The following is a 22,102-nucleotide window of genomic DNA, read 5'->3' as shown; positions in this document are numbered from 1 at the left end:
ATACCCCCTTTTTACATTATGATTACATAATGAGTAGTTAACACATTAAGTCTTGGCTGTATTTGCTTTATTAATTTGCAAAACTAAGATCTCCCTTAACGTCTACTTGGCTCACTCTTACCACGTGGTTATCACATGGGCTATTTTATATAGTTTACGTTCAGTAATAAAATTTCCTTCAAGTTTCCCGTCGGACCTCTTATCTGTGGGTACTTCCTGTCCCACCCGCTTTTTCGTGTCGCTTCCGGGTGGTTAGAGAAGACATTCAGTGAACCGACGTTATTCTAACGCTGTAAACAAAAGTTACTTAACGGTTTAGCTTCACCAAGACGTTTAACGAAAAGACATGCATATCAAAACAGGTACGTTAACAGAACGTTTTGACTTCTGTTACTGAAATTCCTTCAGATTAAATGTGTTTTTGTTGTTTTTCCGTGGCGTTAGCATCTATGCTAGTAGTATCGATAGCAGCCTGCTCGCCGCTTTGAATGGGGGTTACGAAACTTTGACTTCGGCTAACGCGCTAGCTAACCATCAATTTGTTGAAATTGTTCAAAATAACGCCACATCCTCGACGACAACTGTCGTGGAAGAGGCAATGGTGAACCCCATTGACCATGTACCAACTGCAGATTAATAAACCGTCGAGTTTTACTCTCCGCGCCATGACGATGCTATTTAAAGTTTGCTAACACCGGTGATTGCGCGCAGCGTTTTTGCTTAAATAACGTTAGCTACCAGCATCTCATGATTTCCGCCATTCATAAGTTGTTCCACTCGAAGATATAGTAATAAAATCGTTAGGTTAGCATTTTAGTTAGAGGTTATGAAGTCGGCTAGTTTCTCGAAATTTCGGTCCGGGTTAGGAAGACATGCTCCCTGTATAGTTTATATGTGGCGTTCAGGAGTGGTTACGTTGCTAAGGCCGAGGGTCCTAATTAACGTGTTACAGCCAAAGCGCTGACTTCTCGTAGTCTCAAACTCAGATATTTATTATAATTAATCATTTTTTAAAAATCGTCATTGTAACTAAATGTCTAAAAAAAAAAAAAAAAAAAAAAAAAGGAGAAATGTAGCCAGTCTGAGATGACTCCTGTATTTATTCACATTATAAATGTAGAATGTAATATGCCATTTTACTTATTTGGAAGAACCTGTCAGTTCATGTGTTCCGTGGTCTTAAGTCAGTGCTGGGTCATTTATTTGAATTTCATACAACTTCCCAAGTAGGTAATAACGCTGAGAGCTGTTGTTCTCCCTAAATCACATCGTTAATTCATATTAAAATGTGTCATCACTCCTGGTCAGCAAAGGTCAGTTATGAGCTAATGCCAAGTGAAGAATAATGTAGTGTGAAGGCCTATTTGTACACAAACACACACTGCTTTCATTGCATTGTTACTGCAAGAAACACCGAACATAATGATTCACTGTTGCGGTTCTGTATGGTTTGCTCAATGTTACTGTTCTGCAGTGGTAAAAGTAGCTAAATCACAAAGTTGAACTTGTCTGTGGTAGGTATGAGTTTACATTAGTATATTAGAATAAGTCTGTCACCAGCAGAGATTTGATTGAAATATTCTCATCTCTGTTCCAGGTACATGGGAAGCCAGCAACACTGTGTGTGAGCCAGATACCCTGTGTGACCCAGCAGTCCTCGTTTCAACCACCAACTCAGAGCCACACATTCGCAACCGTCGCCTGTCTCCCGGCTCAGGAAACGGTGGTGGGGGTGGAGGCTGCATCTCTGGAAGTGACCAGCAGTCCCGGCAGCTTTCACCTGAGGGCGACCTGATTGGATCCGGTCACGCACACGGCTTCACCTTCCGCAGGGAAAAAGATCGTAAGGGTCAGCAACACAAAGGGCGCAGCCTCCGTAGGGAAAGTCAAAAGGTGGTTGGCCGAGTCGGCGAGCGTCCACAGAAGGTTAACCAAAAGGAGAGGTGGGTCGAGGACAGTCTGTCACTGCTCAAGCCCCCGCCTGCCTTTCCAGTGCAGGACAGCCCTGCCAAGCTGCAGCCTGCCGTCAGCTACGCTTCCAAGGTGAAGGCAGGTTCAGGAAGCGGAGCGCTGGAAGAAGACCGGCCTGCTATTGGTGTGCTGCTACAGAACCAGTGGGGTCTCAGTTTCATTAGTGAGGCGAGGCCAGCCACAGATGGCTCCAGCCCTAGCTTTCCTGCCAACACTCTCCCACCTCAGCACATAGACGCTCCACAGTCAGATGTACAGACCAACACAGTTCTCACAATCCAGCCCCACGACGAAACAAATATTCCTGTTGCTATCTCCATTACCCCCACCGCACGCCCAGAGGACGACGAGAGCAACGGGAAGCTGCTGCTTAGCTGTCGCCATCTAGTGGAGGCTTTCAACTATCACAACAGAGGTAAGAATGAACACACGGCTCTTGGCCAGATTCATTTTATCTTTGTCAATTTCAGTGCACTGTCACTAACAGTGACCTTTGGTTTTCTCTGCAGAATGGAATGCTATATGTACCAGACAGAAAAAAGGTGAGTGATTTTATGCCAGGGATGTGTGAAACTCTGGTCCAGCTTACTACAAGTGTTAGAAATGCTTTGACAGTTTTGTTTTGGAAACAGATGTGGCTCCCAGTCTTACTAAAATTCAGCTTATTTAGTTGTTCCCTTTTGTGTTGTTCCGCATTGCTTATGATATAAGTAAAAGTGTAATAAACTCGCACATTGAACAGATTTTGAATTTGAATGGTGCTCAGCTCAGACACAATTGAGCAGTAGCACCTTTTAGACAATGGGACACTTAAGTGAAGAATTGGTGTGACAGGCACTTAATGATAACTGTATGTTACTGGTCTACCTTTTGACATTGTTTTGCTTTCTGTTCTCCAGATCCAAAATGGGTGTTCTGGTATAAGGATACCCAGGAGCACCCAGCCTAGCAGTGTGAGAAGTGCAAAGTATATATGAACACACAATACACACCTACATGCACATAAAAACATGTAAAGTCGGACAACTTTTTGAGTCTCGTTCACACACACTGCACTCAGGTTGATGTCTTCACACAAAGCCACACTGAGACACTTTGGACTAACTCCTTTGAGATATTACAGCAATGGACTTTTTTAATGCCTTACAGAAAGCCTGCCTTAATTAATCAGACCTGTTTTGAACGGTGCCCATTACAATTTTAGCTTGTATGTGTAGAGCTGGTCGTTCTTTTTTTTTTGTCCCCCTCCCTTTCCCCCGAGGAGCTGTAATTTAATTGTTTCCCCATTTGAAATCTGTAGTTTTATCAGACTGTTCTTTTATCCTCTGTAACGCGAGTGGTCAATCAAGCACTTTGTTAAAAAAAATCTGTTGTGACCAGTACTTGTGTGCAAGAAACCCTCACCAGAGTGATTTATCCCATTGTCAATTTTAAGCAGTATGTCTTGTACCTGCTTGAGTTTTATGTTTCCTATATGGAGAGAACATCTGTATTCATGTGTTCAGTTTACAGGAGGGGTGTTCAAAGGCACAGTAGAGTACACCCTTTACCCTTGTCAGATCTTAATGCTGTGTTCTTTTCTTAGATTTTATTTGGTTCTCTAATCAGGTGGAATGTAATGCATCTCACCATGTTCATTGTGTTGATTTTCTTGAAAAGACAATTTATTGAAATTAAAATGTACACTGGAGAAGGAGGAATGTAAGTAAACAGTATTGCATAATAAATGAATAAACTTGACAAATTCCTTGTTAGGCCTTTTTTATTGAAAAATTCAGATTTACAGGCTGACAGTTGGTTTTCTGGCAACCTTTCCCTCAAATTCCATAGCACATTGGTCATTTTAGTGAATAATAAACAGGACACAGCCTGTAAATTATAGTGCAACATATGTAAACTTCTGTCTTATCAGTTATTGTGTCAGCTAGAACAATTAATGTCTACATTTTTAATGTACAGCCAATTTAAAAAGTTCAATCAGTTGGGTTTTACGTTGTAATATTACAGTGTGTGTAGTTTATATAATTTGTTGATCTAAATAACTAAAATTTGTGCCAGGCAGCTCTTAATAGTTCAATTATGGTTTTTAAATAACTCACCTTATGGTTTAATGGTACTGAACATTTCATAGTTTTCGGACAACAATGGAGCTCAGTGAAAGTATATCAGGCTTTAGATACACAATACTTGTTAGTATAAGCATCCCATTGCTTTTAGTGCTATTGTTGTCAAATGTAGACTATCACCAGACTTTACCTTGTGAAATGTGAATAAACTAGAGAGCTAGAAACCCCACAGCATCAGGATTTTTTTTTTTTTTTAAAGCAAACTACTTAATTTGACAGAGTAGCAACTCTTGAAAATAAAGTATCAATTTCAGAGGCCAGATGTACAACACCCCACCTGCAATAACAGACCTGCTGCAACAACATAATTAGCACTACGATATCAGTCAGTCTCTCCATGTCACCTCCACTTCATCAGTTCTGTACCTACAAAGTAGAAATGTTGATGCTTGACATGAACAGAGACATCAAGTGCTGCAAAACAATTCTTTAAACATTCTGAAAATATCTTGCTTGTTACCCTTGTAATATCTACCTCTGTGTAATCCATGAGTCTTCAAGCTCTGTCACCTGACCAGATCTAAACATCTCCCAGCCAGCTTGAGCAATCATTGCTCCGTTGTCTATGCAGAATCTGTGGCACAGAGTCAGTAGTGTGTTACCTAGACTGAACCTGAAGCTCTGTTTCAGACAGACCATTTTTAGAAGTCAGTAGAAAAGGCATGTGATGGAAAGAAACACTAGAAAAAGGGGAAGGTTGTACCAGGAAGGACATCCAGCATAAAATCACATGCCAAATCAATGTGGGGTGAATGAAACAATCTCACTGTATTTTTGTAACGTATGTGTTAGTGATAGTGTGGACAGATTGGTTTTACCGTTCATCTGTGGCAAACAGCTTGGCTCCTCGCTCCTTACACATCACCTCCATCATCTCCTGCAGACGCAAGTTACCTGCAGAAAAAACAGGTCATATTCTTTAAACGGTGGACTCAAAACCAAATGAGCACACAAATCATCTACTGAATAAATCAATGTGAAACTTTTAATGTGATGCTCATTAACATCAACACTAACAGTTTAGCCTTTAAGGTAAAGTTACGTTGTCTCTATTATATATTCATGCATACTCTTAGTTGGGCCAAGTTAAGACTTATAAATTTCAGTGAGTTTCATTTACAAAAAAACAGTAGTTAGGAATAAGAGAAGTGGGCGGGACACTTAATTTTATTGCAATCACAAAGGAGAAACTAAAGAGAAAAACTAAATTTAAACCAAAACCATGTGGAAAATTGTCATTAATATCAAGTCCAAATAGTCCAGTGTATCTGACTTAAACAGTAGCACGAACCCTCAAATTTATAGTTGGGTCTTACTTTTTCATAGTGAAGAATGATGTCAGAGAGTAAATACAGGGGAATTTATCTTAACGACCATTTGCCTTCTATGGTTTGGCATTTCAAAGAAAGAATCTTTTTCCCAATATAAAAAAGCATGAACTCCCCCACTGCATGAACGTTCACTTTGATCTTTTAGTAAAGACATGGAGAATGATGTGCATAACTGCACAGTTCAGGAGGTATTTGGATTCTTAATTCTGAGCTTCAATAGGAAAAAAAAGGCAAACTGCATTTCTTTAGATCTTTGCTTATCCGTTTCTGATGTACTTACATCCAACACCCCCGACAATGAGGACCTCCTGGGAGCCACAATGAGCCATGGCCCTCTCTGTGATCTCCACCAGCATGGAAAATACGGTCTCCTACAGGAAAGGAGGCATTAGTGCTGGGTAATAGCCCCCCCTCTAAAAAAAACAACATTTGAATGATTTAATAGAGAAGTACAGAGCATAAAAAAGGCTAAAGTCTGGTTCCTTTTGTTCTTTTCAACATGGCTGGTATGAGAGTTACTGTCAGACTAGACCAACTAGGTATAATATTTCTGACCTGCAGAGAGAAACACAGATCCTCCGCTGTACATTGACCAGAGCTCAGCATCTTATGAGCAGCTTCCTAAGACAGATTTATTGAGAATTACAGGAAAGCAGCAGTTAACACCAGTGGTGAGCAGCAAACATGCTATAGTAAGAGTTTCATGATTTTTGCTTAGCCTCTACATTGTGTCACGTAATATAAGAGGATCACATGGTTCATTTGATAAAACCAACGTTTGTGCCAAAATAGCTTTACTGACAGGCTAAAATTCATACCTCTATGTAAGACAAAATCCCAGAAAATGAAACATCCATTCCTTTTACTGTATAAGGGAGCTCCACATAGTGACTCCCTCTAACAGAAGAAGAAACATGAATATTATTTCCTAATTAGCCAATTAAGTTCTTGAAGTTGAACAGTAGCAAATAATGTTACTGTATTTTAAAAATGTACCATCACGTACTTCTTAGCCATCTGCTCTATGTTGTAGCCTGGACTGGGGTCATTGGAAATCTGGAGGAACACAAATCTCTCAGGTAAAGTAAATGGCAAACAACTGTTATAAATCTAGACAAAATGACACATACCTTAATAACCCTTGCAAATCTATCCAAACAGTTGCCAACTGCAATGTCAATGGTCTCCCCAAATATTCTGTAGCGCCGTTCTGAGTATGCAATAACCTGCACGGTAACAAATGGACATTAGTCTAATTTTATTTGTGTCTAATCAACTTTACTTGTAACTCAGTGTGTAGTTACAAAGTAGCTCTAGTTCAGGAGTTGAGAAACTGCGCACCAACCTGTGTGTTCCCACCACTAACATAAAGCACAGTGGGGTTGTTGGCTTTGGTGATGAGTCGGCCCATCTCAATGTGTCCTATACAGTGGTTAACACCTAGGAGCGGCTTCCCCCAAAGCTGGGCAACTGTACGGGCCACAAGAGCCACCGTCACCAAGGGGGCACCCATACCAGGGCCTAAACAAAGTAAAGGGAACCATTCACACTCCAATTCGCAGCTAAGAGCAATTATCTGAGCTGAGGTGATCAGGATACGGACACAGATTTAACCTTATTCTTTGAAACTCTTATCCGCCATTTAATTAAAGACTATTTGGATCCTGATGTATAACAACTTATTTTAAAGGTAGTGTTGTAGTCAAGACCACCGTAGACCCAAGACCTTAGTATATATCGAGACCAAGACCAAAACAAAGGCAGTGCGAGAGTCAAGACCACAAGACCAAACACACAGCAAATACTGCAAAAATATATAGAGATAAATTTGATTGGGTCTGGTTTGGGGTCTTGACTTGGCCTCAGTCTTGATATATACTAAGGTCTTGGTATGGTGGTCTTGACTACAACACTATCTGAGGGGGGGCACAATATTACCTTTGGTGTAAGCTACACAGTCAATGTCTGCAGGCTTCAGCCCTGCTTGCTCCAGCGCCTCCTTCAGGACAGTCAGTATGACAGCACGGTGGTGCCTGGCTGTGTCACTTGGCATAAAACCTGAGAGCAAAATAATAACTTATTATCAGTGTATCGACAATAGTAACAATATAACTTTATCATATTATGCAAGCTTGTTATACTTTGACTTTTTTACCACCGAAGTGAAGGTGCCAATAATGTTTTAGTAGAAATGTGACTTGCCTTGACCAGGAGGTGTAATATAGGTCCGTCTAGGGTTTGAAAGCACTTCACCATCTCTAATAATTCCTATGCCGATCTTATTGGCACTGCCCTCGAACCCGATTACTACAGTCATGGCAGCTGAATAAAACAAAACAACAGTTTAAGGAAAGAGAAAAAGATGTGCAGTAAGGTCTAGTACATTCTGCCTTTTCATAAAACGGTACGGTGTCTGTTTTAATTAGTGCATTTTTACTTTAGTTTGAATTTGAACTGCAACATACAGAAACATAGAGGGTTTGTAAATGTTTATATATGTAATTCCATACTCCCCATATTTCACTGTGCCTTGTTTAAATGATTAAATTGGCTTTGAAAGACTGCATAGACATTGTTGTAGTGAGCTTACTGTTTTTCAGTCCTGTCAACCACATCTCATGCTCTTTGGTCACTAAATTAACACACTTACTTTCACTAAGTTAAGTGAAAGTAAACACTGGTACACAGGTCACTAACAGGCGGGCCGCGGTCCTGGTCCGGACCCAGAAGCCATCCCATACGGATCCGGATCTACAGCCAAAATGGTTATGATTTAAAACCTGACGGGGCGCTTCTATCTTCACTGGCGCAGCTTTCGTAGCCTTTACGGTAGTGATTTAGTGGATGAGGAAACGCACAGACCAATTGCATGCAAGTTAAGCCATCCAGCAATCAAGTATGTGCATTCCAGGCGGTAAACATTGCGACTCTACAGTGCAGACAGATAAAGAGTTAGAGGCAGGTTAGGCATGAAAAGACGGTAGAAAGAAAAAGAAAGATAGCGACACATGTAGAAAACAAAGGGAAAGAAACGGACGTGTGAGACGGAGAAAGGGAGAGATACACCTCCACATGCGTTTGAGACCCTCACAAGCCCTGACAAGCTAGAGCTCAATTCTCTCACTGAGCAAAAAGTGGGGGGGTGGGATATAAGAGAGGAAGAAAGTGATACTCTGAAACTGTTCAATTGTTAAGATGTGTTTAGATTTATTCTCTGTAACATTGGTTGAGTCAAGATGTGAAACAGAAAAGAGGAAATTCAAGTTTTGTTTTTTTGTTTTTTTCCTTTCGTCTTATCCCATGAGTTCAGGGTCACCACAGCGGATCATTGTCCACATGTTGATTTGGGACACACAGTTCTATGTTACGTGGCAATGAATACTGTCAAAAGGTTTTTATTAAATTGTACTGAATTCATTTGATTTGATAGTCAGGTATTGATTACATGCATGTTGATACAACTACTAGGCTACTTAAAAGTATATCACACTAAATAGTCCTTCCGGACCTTTGCTTCAAGAAATTTTCTCTAACTGGACCCCTTTAAATTTTAGTTGAATACCCCTGCACTAAATTCTCTAAATGTATGCTCTATATGGTTAAGCATGATGTAAAAAGATGCAAGGGCCCCTGCCCTTTTTCAAATTAATCAAAGGTGAACCTCTCAAAATGAATTTAATAATCATGACATAATTATATTGTGTACAATAAAATGAACTGAATTTGAATTAAAATTAATATGGGATAAACAGTAGAGAATGCATCACACAAAAGTGAAAAAATGTATCAGCTTTGTCCCCTTGATGCCACAAATCTGTGTTGCAATGTTTGGAGTCTTGGTTCGAACTACAATGGCACAGAGGCTGACACCACAAGCACTCGTAATCTTGTCAGTGCAATCATGCGTGATTATATTAATTCTAACAGTTACATTAAAGAGAACATTTGAATAGCTCCACACTTAAATCCTATCCCCACCCCCCCCTTTTTTTTTTTTTTATTTGATCCCCTGGCCCTCAGAAACTCTGCAAGCCTTCTCTGGCTTTAGAAATAACCTTAAATATGTACATCTACTAATGACCAATCCAGTCATTTGTTTCAAAACCCTATGTCAAAGAGTGCAAAAATAATTAGTTAAAAGGTTTTTTTTATATTAAAAAATGTAACTAAGGTAAAATAAGGTAAAAGTTAGTCGAATTTTTCTAGAATGTTTTACACAATTACAACATTTTTACTTAGCATCCATGGTTCATGGTAATAACACATACATTTGGATTCCAGCGATTCCATGGATATTTTTATTATTCTAGCATCATCTATTCCAGGCAGAAATAGGCTTTCTGACACCTACAATTTTACTTTTGGTTTATGTAACGTACATTAAAGTGAGCATGTGTATTTTGTGAAGTTATGGTGATTATTAACTTTCAAAAATGTGCGTCTACTTTCAAACTTAAAACAGAAAAAAAGAATTTGGTGAGATTTGTTCTATTAGTCTACAGCAACACACACTGTTGGCTAACAGAGACGTTCATACAGTAAAACCACGTTAGCAAACACCAAAAAAAAGCCTCCGTATACGGTTGTTACGTGTGAACCTAGCTCCTATGTTAGCAGTGATAAATACCGTCTCCCTAAAACCAGCTTCAATAACCTGACGTCGGGCACTAAATAACGAAATTTGCATACCTACCTTTTTAATTTGCTTCGGTAGTTCACATTAAAACGAATTTGTAACGGTTAAAATGCTGTAGTTTTAACTGTCTAACTAATCAAACTTTTGCAATCCAACTAACTAGTCCACAAGCAGCTCGCCGGACCCAAACATTGAAATCCCTAAAGTTCGCCCCATCAAACGCCTTGGTCTAACTTGTGGTTTACCTCAGCTTCTTGCTAGTATAATGTGATGTGCGTCACAGTAGCTACTTTTGTGTATTTTTGTAAATTTATATAAACAAATGATTAAAAATATGATTTTTTTGTGTTTCCTTTTAATCAGGCAAAGGTTTAGGCAGCCACTAACTACAGCAGCACGTGGTGAAAAATCTTTGCTGTGCTTTGTGTGTGTGTGTTTTGGGGGGAGTGACTGAGAACCAGCACTTGTCTTGGTCTTTGCATCCTGTTGTGAAAGTAAGACTATTTGCATCTCTTTTCCCTAATACGTAGCTTCGAGAAAAGAAAACACTATAGTTGTTTGGTCGGATTTGCATTTGTTGTCGAATTCAAAAGTAGCGGAGGACGTAAAGTGAGCTGCTGGACCGTTCTCCTTTGATTCTCGGTGCAGGCCGTTTGCTGCTGGCATTGTGCTCTTTGTCACAGAGGAAGCGGTAGCTTTAGCTTAGCTGATTAACTACTAAACCTGTTGTGCAACATGGAAAAGATGCAAACTAGCGATAAGTACATATATGCTGTTAGTCTTGCGTATAGCGAGTAGCGGATTCCTTCTTATTTAGCATTTCGTGGGCTTCGGTATTTTTTTCCACGGACCTGCATCAAAACATACGCTTCAGATTTAGTAAAAAGGTTATTTACACGTCCGTTTACCTTTAGCCACATAACCGAACAGCACGTGTAAAAATAAAACACGATCATGTCTCTTAAGCTTTTTGTAACTTCATAATTTCAGATAAAAAATGAATTTCTTGCAAAGACATGGTGACTCATTCCAACTTCCGATAGGCCGATACTTACACGTGGAAATTTAGAGATTTGCAACTCGGTAAACATTTAAATATGTCCTGGTGACAACAATTGGACGTAGAACTAGAGGAAAAATTAATGAATTTGTATTTGGCTAAATAATGTGAAACCAAAAGACTGGCTGGCTAACTGGATCTGAATATATAGGCTTATTGCAAATATCAGTATTACTGTGTATATGTAACATTTAAAAATGTGGATTTGTTGCATATGTATAAACAACATGTATCGTTACTGATATAGTATTATTACCAACATCAAAAAGGCTCTTCTAATAAGTATTTGGTGTGAAACTGGGAAAGATTTTTATGTTGATGACTGGAAATCAGTCTGTCTGTTGAACCTAAATAAATGCAACTAGCCACAATAAATTAATGTTTTTTTTTCCTCTGTTAATGTTTTAGCCTATAAAAAGTCACTTGCAGTTTCCCAGAACCCAAGGTGACATCCTTAAATTGCAATTTTTTTTGGTCGACCATTCAAAATGTTTATACATTGATACAAGACAGCAAAAGCCACATTTAAGCAACTGAAAATGGCAAATGTCCTTAAACTCAGTAACTATTCTTAATTTCCATTGACAGCGTAACACCACACTTAATCCGGCCTTTCTTTACATGGTTGTGAACTATTATAACAAACTTGTGTTAAAAATATTTGACAATGTATATTAAGATGAGATCATTATTTAAAATCCTTTTTTTTTTTCTTTCTAGCGGCGTGTGTGCGCATTGTGTGTGTGCGAGGTTTGTTTGCAGTCAGAGCGAGTTCAAGTATGAGGAGAGGCAAGAAGGCAGAGGAGGCAGCTGTAGATGGGGAAAATGAAACTGGATCTGGTAATTATGTGTATGCTTAAACACACATACTGTACCTATGGTCATTACATGTTTAATACATTTACTACCTAAAACTGGTTTCTGAAAGTAATCAGGCCTCTTCACCTTTTGTGTTTTGTTGTTTTGAATATGAACTTATCAAATTGCCATTTTTGCCAGTCAAGCTCACCCAAAAGTCCATTAAGAAGGTGAACAGGTTTTAGAATTATTTGTTGATTTATTTAAAAAAAAAAAAAAAAAAAGTCAAAAACTGAATACTTCACCCATTCATGTCTCTGCCTTCAACTCCACAGCCCCTGCAAAGAAAGCTAAGAAGGCTAAGGAGCCAGAGGCCCCAGTACTGTATGACGATCCTCCTGACAAACTGACCAGCAAAGATGGACGTAGTGCCAACACGAAAATCACGTCCTGGAATGTCGACGGGCTGAGGGCCTGGGTGAAAAAGAACGGCCTGGATGTAAGTTTGTAAAACACAAGGTAGCTACTATGTTCATATAGTTGTTTAGTAAATGGTTATGATCATAATGTGTTTTTCTTTCCAAGTGGGTGCGTGAGGAGGCTCCAGATGTCCTGTGTTTGCAAGAGACCAAGTGTTCAGAGAAAGCTCTTCCTTCTGAGATCACTTCAATGCCTGAGTACCCACATAAGTACTGGGCTGTGTCAGATGACAAGGAGGGTTACAGTGGGGTGGCAATGCTCTGCAAAACTAAGCCCCTCAAAGTGACTTATGGAATTGGTGACTGTTTTTTTATTATTATTTGAAATGATTAAAATTAAACTCATGTATAGAGTGCATGGTCTGAAAATTTGGACTGGCATTGGCAGAAATAGAAAAATGTGTGTTATAATCCAAGTTTGCAAAGCATTGTTTTGAATTTACTGATTATTTGCTAAAAAAAAAAGCAGTTACTGAATTGAAAATGTCTAAGCAACAATTTGCCTTTGAGTGAACTTTGTGTACCGATTCTCTAGGCAAAGAGGAACACGACAAAGAGGGCCGTGTCATCACTGCAGAGTTTCCTGACTTCTACCTGGTCACTGCCTATGTGCCAAACGCCGGAAGAGGGCTTGTGCGCCTAGACTACCGGAAAACCTGGGACGTAGACTTCAGGTCATACCTGAGTGAGCTCGATGTACAGAAGCCCCTGGTGCTGTGTGGTGATCTCAACGTCGCACACCAGGAGATTGACCTGAAAAACCCAAAGGGAAACAAGAAAAGTGCAGGCTTTACTCCCGAGGAGCGAGAGGGCTTCAGCCAGCTGCTAGCTGCCGGCTTTCTCGACAGCTTCCGTGAGCTTTACCCCGAGCAGACCAGCGCCTACACCTTCTGGACCTACATGATGAACTCCCGTGCAAAGAATGTGGGGTGGAGGCTTGATTACTTTTTGCTGTCATCTTCTCTTCTGCCAAACTTGTGCGATAGCAAGATCCGCAACAAAGTGATGGGAAGCGACCACTGCCCCATCACTCTGCACATGGCTGTATAGGTCACTTTGTGGGCAGCAGGGGGCGCTGCTTTGCCTAACCTGCACTTTGTTCTTAGTGCTTCAATTCCAACTTGGCTCAAACTACTGTGTCATGTATTCCAGTGTGTGTGTGTGTGTGTGTGTGTGTGTGTGTGTGTTCTCCTGGAGTGAAACAACACTTACCTTGGCAGGGAGGTCTGCCCGTGTAGGGCGCACTCATTTAGTAGGTTGAGCAGCAACCATAGCTGTCTAGTACTTAAGCTTTTTTCACATGGAAGTTCATAATATTGCTCTGACACAATTCCTAAAGCCATTTGTCCTTTTCCTGTAGTTGAGGTTAGTCCATGAGTCCAGTGATGTACACCTGAACTTGTGTGTGTAATTCTGTAAAAATCCAACACTAAATACCAAAATATGTCTAAGCCGATTTTCAACAATCACCTATGACTAGCTGTCAGAGAGCAGCTTGTCTTTATTTTTTATTTTTATTTTTTTTTTACATTTTGAAATTAAGCTATGGCTGACAAAGGATTCTTCTGTAAGACAATTTTTCTTTCCAAACCGGTGTTAAATCTTCTATTGTGAAACCTGCCCAGCTTCTCAATAAAACTGAATTTATGTAGAAATGCCTACTTTTTCCTGCTTCTCATTTATCCTGAGCCAAGATGGTATCACAAAAAGCAGCTGAAAAACAATCCCCTGCTCAGTGTACTTTAATCGCAATACAACCATCAAATCTATTGTCATGGGGGGCTGACAATTAGTGTGAAAGTGTTCTTGCAAAGACTAGATGGAGTTCACAGCTGTTCTAAAACAAACTCAAAATAATGAATCTGGAGTTTTCCAAGTCTGAAATGTCTTTCGGATTAAAAAAAAAAAAACAATCCCCCGATCAGTAACTTAACGTCTCAACTTTCTACATTAATTTCAAGGTATGTGTACGCTGATGCATTTTTAGATTATATGACTGCCTGAATCCCTTCCCACATTCCAAACAGAGGTATGGTCTTTCCCCCGAGTGTGTTCGTTGGTGTCTCTTCAGTCGGTTGGCACTGAGGAAGCTCTTGTCACAATCGGGGCAGGAGTAGGGCCGGACTCCAGAATGGTAGCGCAGGTGGATGGTCAGGTAGCAAGACTGAGTGAACTTCTTGCCACAATGAGGACACTGAAACGGCTTGTGGCCGGTGTGGAAGCGCTCATGCTTGAGAAGCTCAGCGTGGGAAAAGAAACCTTTCCCACAGTCGGAGCAGAGATAAGGCCTTTCGCCTGAATGTGTTAGCTCGTGTCTGATCAGTGTTGCCTTATACACAAAACTCTTGTCGCACTGTGAGCAGCTGAATACGTTTTCCCTGGTGTGGCAGCGTTCGTGCTTCTTCATGTTGCGTTCCCTCTTGAAGCTCTTGCCGCAGAAGGAACAAGTGAAGGGCATTTCCTCTGAGTGGATCTTCATGTGGCTCAGCAAACCGCCCTTGTAGAGGAATCCCTTCCCGCACTGTTGGCACATGTGCGGCCGCTCTTTTTGGTGTGTGCGTTGGTGAGCTGTGAGAGCTGCTCGGTAGGCGAAGCTCTTTCCACAGTTGCAGGTGTGAACTCTTTCCTCCTGGTGAGTCTGGATGTGTCTGCTGAGGTAGCTGGCACAACTGAAGCTCAAGTCGCAATGAGGGCATTTGTAAGCACGCTCCATTTTGTCATCCTCACTGTGGGTCTTCAGGTGCCTCACCAGTGCTGACTTCCAGGCGAAGGCCCGGCCACAGTCAGAACACAGGTACTCTCCATTCTCCATGTGGCTGCTCTTATGCTCCCTCTGAGCCACCAGGGACTTGAAGAACTCCCCACAGATCAGGCACTCATACTTACGTCCAGACTTGTGTGTCTGGTTGTGCCTCTCCAGTGACTGTTTGAAAGAGAAACGCCGCCCACACTGAGAACACAAGAAGGGCTGCTCGCCTGTGTGGATGCGCTGGTGGGCTTTTAATAAGGACTGGAACTTAAAGCTTTTCTCACACTCTGAACAAGTGAAACGTCCTTCCTCTTCGAGAGGCTGAATCAACAGCTTGTCTTCCTCACTTCCAACAGAGGGAACATTATTAATTGGCTGCTGGACCTGTGCTTGTTCTGAATGCTGAAAGGTGCACCTCAGACAGGAGGATGCAGCCGGTGAGCCATCTGCTACAAAAAAATAAAAATAAAATTATAATTACTAGAGACTGGCAGCAGAAATAATACTTGTCTTCTAAAATAGTAAAATTCTGTGCTTGTCTTTTGGGACTGAAGAACTTTATATAACCCCATTAAATACAGGCCAAAAAAATCTAATTTCCAGTACTTTGTCCACAATTAGTCTGAAAGAAAGCTAAAACAAATATCCTTGAGGTAAAAGGAGCAAAGTTGACCTACAATGACATATTTGGACAACTTTTTTTAATTTTTAAATATATCTAATATTAAAGATGTGCATTTTTTCTAAACAAGCTGCTGTCAACTCACTGTTTCTTTGCTCTGTATTGAAATATGTTTACACTGTAAGTTTCAATGTTCATATCATATCAGGTCTAAATACTTTCTAAAACCACTGTAAACTGTGATTACACATTTAAAAAATGAGTACTCACTCTCAGCAACGTCTTTTGATGAGACAAGTGTTGACCCATAAGAGTGCTCTGCACTGTTGAGGAGAAAGGAAAAATAAAGAAAAACTAAAAATGTATTTAGTAGTGCAACTCTACAGTGTTATACTTATCAAGTAAACATGTAGTCAAAGTTGTAAGAAGACAATGAGTGATTTGTAAAGATGTTTTTACCAAGTGAAAGGCAAAGGCTTCAGCGCTGGAGGGTTGGCCTTGATAAGCTCTTTTCTCCCCTTGGTCATACGCTGCTGTGAATGTATCACCTGGGCCTTCATAGTTGGTTTGCGTTTGCGCCCACTTGTTCGAACCTTAACAATGGAAGTAACATTATTGTCAAGTTCAGGTACAACACCGTCAGGGTCAGACGTAGGATGCTGACTGCTCTGAATGTCTGCACTCTCTGGGTCACCATTATCATCAGCTTGCACCTGGCAGTCAGGTTCAACTGGTCCAACAATACACTCGCTGACATCACATTTAACAACCTCCTGGCCATCCTTCTGGATCTCTATAGGCTTATTAGCATTGTGATCTGCAGTTCTTAGGTGCCTAGCAAGTGCCTGGTCCCAGCTGAATTGTTTGCTGCACAGCTGGCACGTGTAAACACCATCTTTCATGTGAGTTTGCTTGTGCTCGGTACGGGCTGATAAAGAATGGAAGGTCTGCTGACAGATGACGCAATCGTACTTGTGTCCAGTTTTGTGCGTGTGTCTGTGCCTGTCCAGGGACTGCCTGAAAGAGAAGCAGCGACCACAGTCGTTGCAGCAGTGGGGGCGTTCCCCAGTGTGGATGACCCTGTGGGCGACTAATGAAGAAGCAAACTTAAATTTCTTCTCACAGACTGAGCAGTTGTGAGGACTCACAGGGACTCCGTGTTGGGAGGAACCTGGATCCTCGTCGTTAGTATCTGGATGAATGACATTTGTTGAAGCACTTTGATCTTTTTCTTGTGTCGCTTCTGCTTCCTGTACCCAAGTTGTTTCTTCAGGCAGCATTATCTGCGAATCAGCTACTGTGTTTTCCTCCATCACCACCTCGATGTCTGTGCTTGCACCTAATTCAACCTCAGGATAGTCTGTCACTGTGATTATTTCAACTGCTACATCATCCGCAAATGATATGTTATGTGTGCCATCAGGGAACCCTTCCAGGGAGCCTAATTGGCTGACTTGTTCTGTAGTTCCTGCCACTCTTTTAGGAGGCTCTGCAGAGAGGGAGGACAGGATGCCATCGCCCATGCTAGAAGGTGGAACTGCACACAAAAAGGATGAGGATAACACATGAGTAACTGCAGCCGACTTCTCCCTTTAACATAATAGCAGCGGTAATGAAAAGTTACTCACCATGTTGCTCTAAATGGCCGCGCTGTTTGTGGTACTGGAGCAAATTCTTCATGTCTGCAGGTTCAGAGAGTGAATGCATAATATCCTCCAACACAGAACATCGGGCTCCAAGCCATGAAACGATCTATGGGAAGTGGATGGAAACAGTAATCAAAACAGATCCAACACTATAAGCAGCATCTCATAATTAGAGATACTTCCTAATTCCTACAGGGGCTGTATGTGCTACATACATTCATACATACAGGGCTTGACATTAACGCATCCCCAGAGCAAGTAAACTCTATGTTTGGACAAGTTGAAAGCCTCATGCAGTTTTCCGATTAGGAAAGTTTAAAAAAAAAGAAGAAAAAAGTGATGGTCTCCAGTGTTTCCCAAACATTGTTATATTTGGCAGGATTGACTGCCACATATTGATTTTATATTATGTGAGCATTTAAACGAGCTAAAATAAATTTTCAATGTAGAGCTGTGCACACCATTTTAGATCTTAAAGTGTCCAAAATCATAATTTAAGGTTAAGACCAGGTAATTTATTTTTCCTACCCTTCATTAACTTCATGAGGCAATAATAATGTGGATCTTAGCTATAAACAAAGCTTGCACCCTGTTTTAATTCAGGGTCATATTAAAGAACCCTTAAAAATTAAAGTCAGAGTGTGAATGTGGCAAATTATCTGTGTTGTTAAAGTATAAAAAATATTGTTGAGTGCTGATCAGGGCTTTTTCTTCTTAAACCAAAGCTGAAAGGTGTGTCAACAAACTTTGGTCTTTAAACTCTGCTTCAGTTAAAAGAAGCTGCCTAAACTCTTTTTTGTAAGTATAGTAAATTGCCACAGTGGTATAACTGTGCCGTAGTTAACAAATAATGAGTAATAAACATGTTTTTTCTCAACATTAATAAAACATACTGGAAATGATTTCAAATATCACTATTAGACGAACTAGTAAATTGGAACAGACTCACGATCTGCCTTAATAAGAGAAGAATCAATGATCAAAACACAGCAGCTCTCCAAAATGTGATGTGTGTCAACTGTATTCGGGATATTAACATTTTGACCAGATGGCTGAATATATTGCAACTATTAAAACTTCACTATGAAGTATGTTATTTTACTAGGAATAACCAAAACATTTCCAAAACACAGGTTCTACCTAAGGGACTAATTACTGAAATCTGTAACAATAACAATCAGCAAAAATTCAGCAATTTTTTTTAGGAAAGATGTGTTTTCTTTTCTTGGTGAAATTGTCTCTTTAAATTCTCAATGCCAGAGTCTAGGGTCTATTTAGTTATCATGTAATAAAAGGATCGAATAACGCTTCTTCTTATCCATTATTCCAAGGTCACGTCAATGTTTTAAGCTGCAAAACCTAATTGTGAATCAACTATGAAATCTAAGGTGTAAAGTAAGACTACATCCAATATCTTATGTAAGCAGAATTACTGTGACACTAAAGACAATAGAACACATTGGTTATTGAATTGTGGAGATTGCAGTTTGAAAACATAGCACTGCAACCTGTCTTTTAATCAATGAGGAATTGTGTAATTTCAGGTTTAGCATCTAATTTATTTATTTTTTTATCTTTACAACAGGATCCTTTTGCATGACTGCTTTTAAATCTACACTGTGCAACCATTTCTAAAAGTTTGATTTCGTAGAAATATACTCCAAAACATCATCTACCTAAACATAACATATGGAGAGGTGATGTGTGAGGCTTCTTTGACAGAGATTCACTGAAGAGCACTGGCAGCGGTGCAGAGAAATTACCCTCTAGAGGATTTTTGAACAAGGCCTGCCCTTCTGACTATTCACTATAGGGCAATTATTTTGGCCTGACTTGTAAGGTTCATAGCTACTAATTGAAGGCAATTACATATACTAATGCCCTGGAGCATGTATAAATTTTGCCTGGAGATGTTTGTTATAAAGTTCTGAGTAAGCTTGCAATCACCTGTTCGAAGTCAGGAACTGGCAACAGCTGAGCCAGTCGACAAAGGAACTCCCAAAACAGCGTCTGCAGATCACTGTCATACTGAGGCCCATATGCTGCAGGAAAGACCTCCTTTGAAAGAACAAAAAAAGAGAGTATGATTGCAATGCCGGTTTACACATGCATAAGGCTATAGAGTCATATTTCTTTACCAAGAAAAACTCTTGTCTCTCTTCAGGATCTTTAAGCAAAGTCTGAATCAACTCCAAAAAATGAACCCCTGCTGCTTCCTCGTCTGATTCTTCTATCTGCAATACAAGCATATATATATAAAAGCATATGGCGGTGCTTAAAAATGTGTTACTCAGTAAGAGCATTCATTTATAGTCAAGTTAATCCTAACAAATGTTCCTTCATCATCAAAAGTAACAAAAATACTCAAAGACTGCATAAAAGTGTTTTAGAATACTAATGAAAATTAGATCAGTGCAACGATTTGCATTCCCCTTGATAAATTAATTAAAACTTAACTAATGTGCATTAAATATTAAATGTTTTGCACTTGGCCATTTCAAAATCCAGGGATCCAATATTTTGCATCCAAATGTAGATAAACATATGCTTTGAACATGAACATTGCTTCGTGGGTATAAAATAAACTTACATCCGCTCGGATTGGGTCATGTGATTTAATCTTGTCCAGGTGAGATAAGATGAAGTCAGGTTCCACAAGTTGTTCGCTTCGGCACAACTCAAGAATATACTGTTGAGGTTAAAAAAAAACCTATGCTTACTGTTTGATGTAACTACTGTACAAATCATTAGCTATGTAACCTTGTACCCACCCTGGCTCTTAATCCTAGGTTAAGTTGTGTCCTGTGCTTGTACATGAGCAGCTCCGGGACCATGTCCATTACAAAAGAGACAAAGTCTGCCACTTTCCAGTAGTTCATAACATCTTGATTCTTTAGAACCTGCCACGTTGAAGCTGTCATGAGCTGGAGAGGTGGGACCAGAAGGCGCAGGGATGCCAGAGGTAAGGCACCATCTACAAATCAGGGAACACAATGAGACTTAATTAGACTTAATGCTCCTCTTTCCCATTTATCCCAATTAAAATGCCTGAGTCTTCTCAGTGAAACAGCGCATTTAAGAAAAACTGTGTGTATCAATTTCTTGATTCGTGTCATAAATAGTATCGAATATTTATTGGATGATCTTGAAGTATGCATAACCGTCCCAAACCCTGATCATAGCTCCATATTAACATGTCAGTTAACGTTAGACAACAGTTAGTTAGCTCAACTAGGAACAGCGATGTTGTGAATGCAACCTCGATGAAAACACTGAGTGTATGTTCAATAACCAAAATGCTCTCAAAAGCAGCAAGCTAACATTTGCCCTGTTTGCATAGTGTGCACGAAAAGGAGACATATTCCTAACAATATGAATGTACAAAGTGACGACAGATAAACATGTCAACATAACGTTACTATCAGAAGATAAACCAGGAATCTAGCTAACACGTTAAGCGGTAACAGAACTTAACGATAGCTGAGCTTTCGCCAAGTTAGTCATTAATGATATTCGTTCTCCGTTAGGCCTCTCACCAACCTTTGGAAATGGACGTAGAGGCAGCAGAATCCATCTCCCCAGACCGGTGTTGAAAAGTTTGACTAGCGTTAGCCGCTGTTAGCCAGCTAGCTACTAAATTACAGTTGCCTGCTGTTGGTTGTTTCTGGATCACAAAGAGTTGACGGAGGTGGCTTTCCAGCTGTAACTGCAACTCTTCTCAAAACTGGGAGATGCACCCCACTTTAATGTACTATTAAACAACCTACATTTAAATTTTTTTTTTTTTTGGTTTGTTTGCTTTTTCGTTTTTCTTCTTCTAATTCTTCGTCTCTGTCTAGTTACATTTTACAGCAGGGGCCGTTGCCGCCATCTGCTGGACGTTCTTTGGAATAATTGCACTGACAAAAAGCTATATTCAAATTCCAGGTGTAATTCCAGGTGTGCTTTGTGCTTTCTTTGGTGTTTACGTTTCGTCATTTGTTGTTTAAAAATTAGACCTTACGGTCGAAATCTGTAATTCGGTTTAATATTTCTTATTACTTTTCACCTATTTTATTTGGCCTATTATTCTCTACTTCTAAACACGAGAAAAAAGATCAAATAGGTTCAGACAGGGAGAAAGGTTAAAGGTTGTCTTTACCGATATTCATCTTACATTTTATGGTTTGGAGAGTATCAATATTTGGAAAATTTTCTTTATGTACCTGTATTAAAAATATGTTTGAATACCCCTTAACAAAGAACTGGGATATATATTGATAAATTGAAAAGCGGTAAAATCTCCCCGTTAATACTCAAGTAGAATTGCAAGTAGTTCCCAAAAAAATGTAAATGCAGGTAGGTTAGGCTATTCTCATTGTAAGTTTGTCTTCTGAACTCCAAACAAATTGTCAAAGGTGGAAAGAAAGGTTGGAATAATTTAGCAAAGAGTTTTTTCTAATATAAAAAACCCATTTCCGAATTGGTGTGGAACAAAAACAGCACAGCTACTAGACTATAAGTGTGACTGGTTTTTATCTACTTTTCTGCCCAATAATATATGTTTTGTAGTCAAATTAATGCAGTTAAAGCAAAATATACATAAATGGAAATACTCATTAGTGTACTGCTTATGTTACCACACAGTCATTATTATGGAGTCCTCCCAGCGCTTCAAAAGCACCGCACTGAAAAAGCTGCCGGT

The 22,102-nt window shown here is 39.9% G+C and overlaps 4 protein-coding genes across 6 annotated transcripts; 2 read left to right on the top strand and 2 right to left on the bottom strand.

Moving 5' to 3' along the window:
• Window positions 1-205: 205 nt before the first annotated feature.
• si:ch211-214j24.10 (uncharacterized protein LOC558894 homolog) lies at window positions 206-3,721 on the top strand. The gene is made up of 4 exons (XM_067489723.1): window positions 206-362; window positions 1,598-2,386; window positions 2,481-2,513; window positions 2,871-3,721. Exons 1-4 carry the CDS (start codon window positions 347-349, stop codon window positions 2,918-2,920), a joined length of 888 nt encoding a protein of 295 aa, XP_067345824.1. The 5' UTR covers window positions 206-346; the 3' UTR covers window positions 2,921-3,721.
• On the bottom strand, window positions 3,716-10,276 carry osgep (O-sialoglycoprotein endopeptidase). Its single transcript, XM_067489720.1, has 12 exons — window positions 10,122-10,276; window positions 7,631-7,750; window positions 7,367-7,486; window positions 6,774-6,949; window positions 6,559-6,654; window positions 6,435-6,484; window positions 6,247-6,325; window positions 5,984-6,049; window positions 5,709-5,799; window positions 4,916-4,991; window positions 4,573-4,671; window positions 3,716-4,463 (listed from the first exon to the last, which is right to left on the bottom strand). Exons 2-12 carry the CDS (start codon window positions 7,743-7,745, stop codon window positions 4,424-4,426), a joined length of 1,008 nt encoding a protein of 335 aa, XP_067345821.1. The 5' UTR covers window positions 7,746-7,750; window positions 10,122-10,276; the 3' UTR covers window positions 3,716-4,423.
• Window positions 10,277-10,454: 178 nt separating this feature from the next.
• apex1 (APEX nuclease (multifunctional DNA repair enzyme) 1) lies at window positions 10,455-14,060 on the top strand. Its single transcript, XM_067489722.1, has 5 exons — window positions 10,455-10,558; window positions 11,845-11,964; window positions 12,258-12,421; window positions 12,508-12,700; window positions 12,937-14,060. The coding sequence occupies exons 2-5, from the start codon at window positions 11,904-11,906 to the stop codon at window positions 13,449-13,451; spliced, it is 933 nt and encodes a 310-aa protein (XP_067345823.1). The 5' UTR covers window positions 10,455-10,558; window positions 11,845-11,903; the 3' UTR covers window positions 13,452-14,060.
• Window positions 14,061-14,127: 67 nt separating this feature from the next.
• On the bottom strand, window positions 14,128-22,015 carry LOC137106450 (zinc finger protein 11-like). Of its 3 annotated transcripts, none has more exons than XM_067489710.1 (9): window positions 20,959-22,015; window positions 20,190-20,392; window positions 20,009-20,107; window positions 19,557-19,652; window positions 19,366-19,476; window positions 17,401-17,524; window positions 16,232-17,309; window positions 16,043-16,095; window positions 14,128-15,596 (listed from the first exon to the last, which is right to left on the bottom strand). In XM_067489710.1, the coding sequence occupies exons 1-9, from the start codon at window positions 20,990-20,992 to the stop codon at window positions 14,347-14,349; spliced, it is 3,048 nt and encodes a 1,015-aa protein (XP_067345811.1). In that variant the 5' UTR covers window positions 20,993-22,015; the 3' UTR covers window positions 14,128-14,346. The 3 variants fall into 3 exon arrangements, with proteins under 3 accessions (XP_067345811.1, XP_067345810.1, XP_067345812.1); XM_067489709.1 differs by having other exon boundaries at window positions 14,128-15,599; window positions 20,959-22,012; XM_067489711.1 differs by lacking the exon at window positions 19,557-19,652 and having other exon boundaries at window positions 14,128-15,599; window positions 20,959-22,012.
• Between the last annotated feature and the right edge of the window lie 87 nt (window positions 22,016-22,102).

Source organism: Channa argus, chromosome 21 (assembly GCF_033026475.1).
Source record: "Channa argus isolate prfri chromosome 21, Channa argus male v1.0, whole genome shotgun sequence".
NCBI classification, from domain to species: Eukaryota; Metazoa; Chordata; class Actinopteri; order Anabantiformes; family Channidae; genus Channa; species Channa argus.
The sequence above is the reverse complement of the archived record's forward strand: the minus strand, read 5'-3'. Positions and strand labels throughout refer to the sequence as shown.